Source organism: Helicoverpa zea, chromosome 19 (genome assembly GCF_022581195.2).
Source record: "Helicoverpa zea isolate HzStark_Cry1AcR chromosome 19, ilHelZeax1.1, whole genome shotgun sequence".
Classification (NCBI taxonomy): Eukaryota; Metazoa; Arthropoda; class Insecta; order Lepidoptera; family Noctuidae; genus Helicoverpa; species Helicoverpa zea.
In genome coordinates, this window is record NC_061470.1 from 2547724 (window position 1) to 2557425 (window position 9702).

The window sequence follows — 9702 nt, forward strand, 5'->3', positions numbered from 1 at the left end:
GTCTTTGTTGTTTTATGGCAATGCTGAATAACTGTTACGCTATGTGCCTCTTTTGTACCTGTTTTAGATATTATATGAGAATTTGCCCCAGTTCGGTTCATCCATCGTAAAATCTACCCTTTCTTCAATAATTGTAATTTAAATAATAACTCAGAACTGCCGATTTCAAACTTTAACCCTTTAGCAAAATAAATACAAAGTTGCTAAATCCACAAGAAGTTAAGTTAAATATTTTGCTAACACTAACTAATCTGAACTTTCAATTCAAGTCTCAAATTGTAATTTGGAACTTCAGAGTTCACACTTCGTCCTATTTTAAAATTGGATAAGCAGAGATGTCCCTTAAAAATACCTAAGGTTTGAATAGTGATAGGAATAAATCGGGCAAAAATCGAAAAGCAACGCTATCATAATAGAAAAAATAATAGTTACCAAATAAATATAAGGGTGATGATGATTTTTTTGTTTTTGATTAGATACGTTTTTAAGCTAAAAGGGCTGAAATAAAACCTAACTGAAATGGAGAGGAAGGTAGGTTTGTATTAATCTAGGTTCAGGACATACATTTTCGAGGCGAAGACAAAGTTGCAATTAGTTAATTTTTCCACTTGTAACCAGTCCACAGTTATTAAATAAAACACAATTCACCAATACTTAAAACTTTAATATAAAATAATAAGAGCTACACTTATTAACTAAGCATTAAAAATATACACCAACCACTTAAAATTAGTCAAAATCTAACTTCCTGAAAGAACCAGCAAGAAATTCTTCATTGATATCAGAATTTGGTCTTTTCTTCTCGTTGGAGACCATTTTCATACAATTGAGGAGGAACTGCTTGGTGTTTGTGCTTCTTATTTCTTTTTCATATTTATCTGAAAAATATGTTATTGTTAGATATAGATTTAACTTGATACTAAGGAAGACTATGAATGTTATAGGCTTGAAAGATGTCTCCGAATAGTTGCTAAATACAATATTGTGACAACAGCAATATGGAATTCATATTAAAAACATTTGTAGCTAATAATGTTAACTGATGTACATAGTAAATGTACATAACAATCTATTCAGTAACTTTAATATCAAAAGTATCATAGGTCTATCATCCTAGCAGATTAAACACTACCCTCATTGGTCTACTAGCAGTTTTGATTTGACAGGTACAATCTACCAATCACGGTTATCATTGTACAGTCTAAGGATCGAGAGGTGTGGAGACGAAATGGGGAGACCTTTGCTGAACAGTGTGACAGATCAGACTAAGAAAATCATCGCTTTCGTGATCTTCTCTGTATTACTTCAACTGTTGAAAAAGGCCTTGAAGAAGAGTAAAGGTAAAACCAACTATTAGAACTCACTTTTAAACTCAGACAACGCCGCCTCTTCACCACCGTAGTCTTTCGGCAGATATCTCTTAGGAACGCTCATGTGCAAATCGTCTAAAGACTCGTGAACCACCACGCGGTCTATTATCTTGGGGCTGAAGAACTGTCTCATGAAGCTGATGACGTGCTGGAGAAGACTGGTCGCGTTTAGCACGTGGATGGAGTGGATGCGAAGACCGAGGCCTTCCTGGAAATGAAATAGTATATTTTAGTCATAATTGGTTTAATGGTAGTGGTGTCCTTGTCTATCTATACATAAATCCTATCTAAACATAAATGTCCAAATCTCACGAATATCTTCGGTGATTTGTAAAAAATATTTCAGTTTTAGATAACCCGTTTTTCAAGGAAGGCCATAGGATACTTTTAATTCCTACGAGCTGAGTACCTAGTTCCCGTGGAACATAGGCCGCTGATGGCAGCTTTTTATAAAATACGTTATTTTCAAGGTCATTTTCTAAATGAGAGAAATATACATACGTACATATGTGCTAGAGAGTGGTTAAAATGGCTGGATGTAGCGGTCATGGACTTGTGCTACCTCCAAAAAAACCTATACTTCTGCAATTGTTTTCATTATGCTTTAACTTTCAGTGCAAGACCGATTTAAATTTTTAACAATTCACTCACATGGAATAAGTGTGCTGATTTCTGCATTAAATTAGGGTTCAGTCTGAGCAGATGTGCGAAGGTGGCGTACTTCATATCCAGCACCCAGATATCGCCTAGGAAGTAGTCGTATTTCATTCTGATGTCTGCTAGCTGAAATAATAGATACATAATGAGAAAATATTGATTTAGAAATATAGGGACGAGGATATATGATGTTATTTATTTCAATTCTCATGGACTCTTATTTTGTTTGAGAGATATTTGCTATCTCAGCATCAGTCTATATCCTACACTTTCCTCTCGTTGATGACAATAATTGAGCCCTGTATTTTAGTCTAAAGCCTGACCCCACATATAACAAAAATACTACAAATTAAAAATACCTTCCAAACGTACATAGTATGCAAATGTGTTGCTCCCGTATTGACCCACTTAGTAAATAAAATGCGTCAAGATTTTGAATGTTTTGCAGTAATAGATGTAGTTTATAAGTAATAGATACCTTACCATAAAAGTATTTCTCATGAAAACTTCACTGTTGAAATCACTCGGGTCTGCCGTCAGAAACTTAACCACACTAACTCTGTGACCTTTGAACATTTTGGGCATCGTGACCTGCATGCTATAAAATAAAAACATATTTTTGAAGTTAATAAAGAAGTAAAAAATAATTAGGATTATAGGGGTCGTAGGTCAGAAGATGGTCTTCTTCTTATCGAGTGGGCTGCAGCCAAACCCTAGCAATTATTATTCTTACTTAACAATAATTTAAAAACAATTGTAATTTGTTTACGTAGACACCGGAAAAAACGAAAAAACTATAATCTAACGTCATCATCACTATTGTTTATAAGACTAACAATATGACCACAAATAAAAAGAAATAAAAGTTTCTGAAGCCGCTGGCATTTTCTAAATCTGTGTAAAAATAATTAATTTAACTATAATTCATAATAGTATGTACCTAGGTATAAGATTTTTGGACTTCTAAATACAATAAAACGTATACCACAGGTCTAAAATAGAATCAGGATCATCGTCATAATCCTTGTTTTTAAACCCACAAACTTATCTTGATACAAAAATGACGATGGTCCATCCAAATTCCAACCCCAGTTTCAGCTTAACTTTGATCGATTGAAACATGTGGTTACTGAACCACGAGCCCTCAAACATTGATGTCAGTAGTGCACATTGCATTTCTGCTCACAAACCGTAAAGGATTGCGTATATACAAGCAATAGTAATTATAGTAGACGAAGAAATTTACTTGCTACCTGCATTGCTTATGCAATGTTAGTATCTATCAGTTATAAGTTGGCAAACCAAACAGTTAATGCAAGTAAACGTAATTTAATTTGCAAGTAAACGTTCGGTTTTTAGGGTTCCGTGGGTGAAAAATGGAACCCTATTAGCAAGACTTCGCTGTTCGTCTGTCCATTTGTCACCAGGCTGTATCTTAAGAATGGTAATAGCTAGACAGTTGAAATTTTCTCTACATGGTGTATTATTGTTTCCGCTACAATAATAATCCTTGTTATACTGAAAACTAGAATAAAAAAATATTTTAGGGGGCTCCATACAAAATGTGTATTTTTACAGATGGTACGGAATCCTACGGTTGAGAATCAGACTCGCACTAGATCGGTTTTTGATAATTCTGCAGTACTTGTTGCGTAGATTTTGAGAGCTAATAAGAGGTCTTTGGTACGATAAACAAGGGCCTAAGGGCTTTTGTATGTTATCGGATTGTAACATTCACGACATAGTTGGCGCAATGGTTACAACAGCGGACTGCCGAATAGAGGTTCCGAGGCTCGATTCCCGGTACAGTCAAAATTTGTATCATGATCATGGTTGTGAGTCAAAACAAAAAATGTTCTATGCTGTGCATTCATGAGTCATCAAACGGCAAACTTCAGAAACGTAAAGGTATGGTGCAAACTATACTTACTATGATGTCCACAAATCTTCAGAGTCTGATAGAACCTTTTCTCTGTTCTGTATTATTTCTGGTGCCAGCAGTCTGTATTTGTAGAAGTTGTCTATTCTTCTCTTTGCCTTCTCCAGCGAGCCTTTGGTCACCACCAGCATACGTTCCACAAAATCTCGGTCTGGAAATTTAAATACCACTATCATCAAAGGCTGTAATGAAGTGAGGTTCTGGTCATTAATTGTCATCCCGTTGAAATACATTAGGCATATGACAAACTACTTTCGAAAAAATAACTAAATAATTTTGTAATGAAACTGATTTTAAATATACCCGGTGAGTATCTTTGGGAAACTTGTGAACAATTTACTTGTAATCCTTTCTAAAATACTCATCCATCACAAAACATTAATACGCACAACTAGGTATGTACTAGGTAGGTATGTTATGTAGGTATAATAATTTGATTAAATAAAATTTTCGAAATAAAATATGGTTTTCGAAAGCAGTCAATGACTCATACGCTACACTTGAATTGCTTACTGACTCAAAACATATTCATACGTTCTTCGATATCATGGCGGTTCGTGCACGTTCGATTTCTATACCCTTCCGACGACCTTCTAACCATAACACAAAGTGCTAACAACATCAGACATTTAACTTCTTTAAGCCAAATACAAATTATGTGGTTTTCTGCAATTTTTGCATATCGTGGGAAAAGGCTTGAAATTATATACGTTGATATGTAATTTGCGATATGAATATCAGATATTTTTTGGGTTTTTCAGGTAAAAATGTTTTTTTTAAGGAAATCTTTGTTCCAATCAAAGTTTTCAGTCGGTCTGATACCGGCAAAATACCTGATCTTTATAATGTGTTTACTTCATATATTCATCAGCCCAGACAAACTATCGGCCGACTGAAAGTTTGCAGAGTGCGGGTGCACATATTTTTTGGGTGTTTCAGGTAAAAAAAAAAATTTAAATGGATATGGGATAATGTTCTTTAACAAAGATGACTGTCACAACGGTGCTGCCTATAAACACTACGACTTATATTTCCTAAATGAACCTTTCCAAACTCAAAACAGGAATGCACGAGGAAGATCCTGGTATATTAATAAAACCAGCTCAAGCCGGTTTGGGTCCCAATAAAAAAAAAAAAAACCAAAAAGGTTCTTTTCGAAATAATAATCTAAAACCTAAACCAGTGTCACTCGTTTGAAAAACTTCCTGCTTCCTTCGGCATACATAACTAATTTGATGTATATGTCTGCTGGCCCTATATGATGAACACACATTATTATAAAGGAATGAATTTTATGCACTGCAAAAAAAAACTGGTGGTCCAGAATAATTAACAGAACATATCTGCATCATCAGTATAATTTTTTTTTATCCGCCCTAAAATCAGCGGAATTATAGGTTTTGTGTTGCCGCCGTGCCTTCTATGACGACTGTGACCGTTCAATCGGTTACAAAATAAACATCTTTCGATATCAATAACTATTCTTTTATATACTAAAACACTACAAAATAAAAACATCCGTATCTAAAAACTTATTTAACTGTAAGTTGACAAAGTATGCGCACTGAATAAAATTCATTCCTGTAGGTGCTGAATGAATCGAACGCGCAGAATAAAAGGAATTTTAGATTTTTTTATGTGAAATCTTATGAAGCCACGCACTCTTGCGCGCGTCATATTGGTGAAATGAAGAACCCCAGAAATGACAAACAAATTCAGATGACGTCAGTCAGATTCTTATGACAGAGGTAAAGAAAGATGTGCGATTGCACACAAACATTATATACAAACAGGTCAAACTGAGAACCTCTTTCTTAGGGCACGCCACCATCGTGGCGGTAAGTCCCCTCTTTGAGGAGTGGCTCGGGAGGAGTCATGGCGCCCTCACGTACCGCATGACGCAGGTCCTCACCGGACACGGTTGTTTCGGGAGGTACCTGCACCGAATCGGTCGTGAGGAGGCGCCCGGGTGTCACCATTGTGCGGACAGCCCCAAGGACACGGTGGACCACACAGTCCAGGTGTGCTCCGCATGGGAAGGGCACCGCCGGGTCCTCGTCGAGGCTTTGGGCGGCGGCGACCTCTCGCGTCCGGCCCTGGTTCAGGCCATGGTCCGGGGCGAGAGGGAATGGGATGCCGTCGCCTCCTTCTGCGAAGCGGTCATGCTCGAGAAGGAGGAGGCGGAACGCCAGAGAGTACGCACCTCTCATCCCGGCCGCCGCGCTAGACCAGGTAGACACCATGGGCGCCGGGTGTCGCGTGATGACTCCCGGCCACCGTAGGCGTGGGTCTGTGGGCGGTGAGTTCGGGTGGCTCATCGTCCCTCTGTCTGCTTAGATGACAGACCAGTGTCGACAGCGCGCGTTGTTCCACGCGCTCCTCAAAGTGATGTCAGCAACCCCAGCGGGGCCCAGCAGGGCCAAGGCCTGCCGGGGCTGCGGGTTGTTCGAAAGAGATACCGCGGCCCTGGTACATAAAAGGCCTATGACGGAACACGACGGTTTTTAGTCAGTAAGAGTCTGACACTCCCTCACCGCTGCTAACCCACAGCGGGAGGGGTCATTTGATGATTTTTGACGTCGTTAAAAAAAAAAAAGAACCTTTTTCTTTAGTCATTTAAATATTTATGGTAATTTAAATCTAGTTGTTAAATACCTTTTTTATTTATATTTGTATACCGATCCTATGGCGAAACATGCAAAACTTATAACCAATGTAACATCTGTGTACCCCGTATTTCTTACAAATAAAAGATTCTTATTCTCTTTAAAAAAAGTCGTTTAATAAGAAACTATTTCAACGGTGCTTTCAGGTCAGATTCATAAGTGTGCCAGCTATCATGGATTCGTTTGAAGCATTCACTGCTTTTGGCTTCTATGGGCGATCGTCATTTGTTTTCCAAAAGGACAATATCTTACCAATTCCAGCTTCGACGAGATGTGGCTGCTTTTGAAACCACTCAATGATAGCGTCTATGTCTTCCTCCAGAGTGCTCTCTTTGAGGCCCAGTTCCCTTCTGATCTCCTGTATGTCTTCCTTCGTGCAAGGGAACATCGGATGTATTTCGTGAACCGACATCTGTGGAGGAAAGATTGCTTCTATTAATTCTTAATCCGGAAGCCTTTTTTCCTTCGAGCCCTTTGTGTTCCAGGACCACGGTAACTCTTTCAAACACTGAGTTTGACTCTTAATATTTGAGAATCCTATGTTTATAAAGATAAATAACTGAATCTTAGAATATATGTGACGTCAGCATATCTATTGTATCTAAACGCAGTAATTAATAACTTAATTTACTTGAATGTGGCGGCTTTTGTCGTCAGTTACACGACAATGTCACTCATTTATTTTAGTTAATGACTATTAAGGATTAGTTCATACTCTTTAATAAAATTATACATAATTAATAATGACGTTAGTCAGGGTCAAACAAAAGGGTCTTGTGACATTCTACAGGCCCCTTAGGGTCGCGTCTATCGATCTGCGATATCATTCGCAAGAGTTACTGCGGCTCTGGTACACAAAGAACTGCAGAAGGAACTTGGTGGGTTTTAGTCTGTAAGAGTCTGACACTCTGTAACGCCGCACCCACAGCGGGAGAGGTCATTTGATGATTTCCTACATAAAAATGGTGCCTGCAATGGTGGTTTTTTAATATTTGCAATTATATCTGAAAAAGACGTTTTATAATATGGTTTAAGATTTTGGTAAATCGATTCTACGCGATATGAGATGAAGGCTGTGTATGCAATCGTTTTAAAGGTTTGTTCTGCATTTTAAATGCTGTTTCAAGATCAAATAGGTAAACCAAATTAATACATAAATTAACAAATCCGTTCATTGCCAAAAGAGATCCTTTTGAGCAGGTTTTGCAATATAGTGGTTGGTATTTTATTATAATCTATACTAATATTTGCATAAAAGCAGATGTGGGTCTAAATAAATCTGGCTCTAAAAGAGCGATTTATTTTATTCATCATCATCATCCTTTTTAGTGTTTTCACTGCAGGGCACATGCTTCCTTTCATATAGAGAAGGAATGGGTGCTAATCACTACGGTATCTCGAGATGTTTCCCATCCCCTTTACTCAAGCATTGGTGTCCACTTCGGACTTGGACAATATACAACTTGGTTGACCTGTAATCAAACGCGCACACTGGTACTTGAGAGGCAGGTTCTTATAACCAATAGACCACCAAGACTCATGACTCACGACTCTCTAGCAATATTATAAGGTTTCCAGTTGCGTAATTTTATGTCAGTGGTCCTCCCTTGGTTACATAAAATCTTTGCTGATCTCCAAATTTTGCGTATTGCGCAATTTAATCAAGGAGTTGGTAAAAAAAAAACGATTGCCGAAAAAATTCGCTAATAAAACTAGGCGCTAAAAAGAAAAGTGGTAACGTACAAAAGCGAAAGTTTATCAAATACCGGTATTTTTGATTGGCCGATAGAAACTACACCAATGTCTATCGATGCAAATAATTTATTGCGAAATAAACAAGAACTTAGCGGTCTCTAATGTGTGTAAAACTTTGTAATTTACACTTTTACGATTATTTTATTTATGTTTAAATTAAATCTGTTTCGTCAGTTTTATGATTGTAAATGTAGCTTCAAAATTTTTTTTTTATTATTATTTATTGAGTTTATTTACCAATTATTTATTTGTAAACCTATGTCTCAGGCATGTAGGTGAGTATGCTTGGATTTTATCCGCAGGTCAGGCAATTAATTTCAGGGCATTTTTAGGTCATGAACTGTAAAAACCTATTCTTATAAAGCTGGAACTTCTAATCACACTGATACTATTCTAAATTTAACTTTGGCTGCTAAAGGTTAATTTCTATTAAGCCTCCAAATTAATAAAAACTAATATTTAAAAAATAATTCATTAAATTAAAATGTATGAAAATATATAAAAACTTACTTTAAAAACACACTGCAATCTCCAAAACACAATTCTATAATAATTATAAAAATCGTTTCTTATAATCACTATTATAATTACGAAAAACTTTTTGGAATAATAATTATAATTTTAAAAATCGAAAACTGACACGACCGTTGTAAGTGAATGTCGATCGAGTTTTGAAATAAGACGAACGCAGTTTGTAAATATGAAGCGAGCGAAATGATAAAATCCAAGGTTTTTTGTTCAACAATAATAATAATTAATCATTAATTATTTTACTATTTTTTCGTTGTTATTTTCTGCTTTTAGACAATATATTCAATTGTGCTAGAATTCTTTTATTTTTGTAACTTATTTTGATTTATTTTGACAAACGTCTGGAAAAATAACAATGTTTTGTTTTGCTACAGTTGGTACAAGTTTTTTTTTTTGTTTTTGTAAATAGACGTTAAACTATGTAATCCTTATTATAATGAGTACATTTGCCTAATAAATATACAACCATTAAAATAAATGCTACATGTTACATAAATAGTCTAAAAATAACATTCAATTTTAATTTACGAAAACCATTTTTTTATATTGTAAAAAAAATCGGTAGGTACATTTTTGTAAACGGAAGTTTCATTTTTTGTACACTATTAGAAACAAATAATGACTCTCAATTTCCTTGCACATTAAGTGCAAAAAAAAAACAGGATAAAATCAACCTAAATTAAAAAGAAAAAAAAAACAAGTGAAGGGTAAGAAAATATCAGATTATTATCTGTAATCATACATTATTTTGATATCTACCCGACGAATCTTTATTGGGTCAGAC

The 9702-nt window shown here is 36.0% G+C and overlaps 1 protein-coding gene across 1 annotated transcript; it reads right to left on the bottom strand.

The window, feature by feature from the left end:
• Window positions 1–646: 646 nt before the first annotated feature.
• LOC124639453 (alpha-tocopherol transfer protein-like) lies at window positions 647–8952 on the bottom strand. The gene is made up of 7 exons (XM_047176822.1): window positions 8898–8952; window positions 6885–7044; window positions 3958–4117; window positions 2511–2625; window positions 2022–2153; window positions 1365–1578; window positions 647–878 (listed from the first exon to the last, which is right to left on the bottom strand). The coding sequence occupies exons 2-7, from the start codon at window positions 7042–7044 to the stop codon at window positions 730–732; spliced, it is 930 nt and encodes a 309-aa protein (XP_047032778.1). The 5' UTR covers window positions 8898–8952; the 3' UTR covers window positions 647–729.
• Between the last annotated feature and the right edge of the window lie 750 nt (window positions 8953–9702).

What these genes read in the sequence shown, in the direction of transcription:
- LOC124639453 (XM_047176822.1), bottom strand. Translation starts at nt 7,044, where the DNA reads ATGTCGGTTCACGAAATACATCCGATGTTCCCTTGCACGAAGGAAGAC. An exon ending in AATCAGCACACTTATTCCAT is followed by an intron (nt 1,579 to 2,021) that starts GTGAGTGAATTG and finishes TTTCATTTCCAG; the next exon opens with GAAGGCCTCGGTCTTCGCAT. An exon ending in GGCGTTGTCTGAGTTTAAAA is followed by an intron (nt 879 to 1,364) that starts GTGAGTTCTAAT and finishes CATATTTTTCAG; the next exon opens with ATAAATATGAAAAAGAAATA.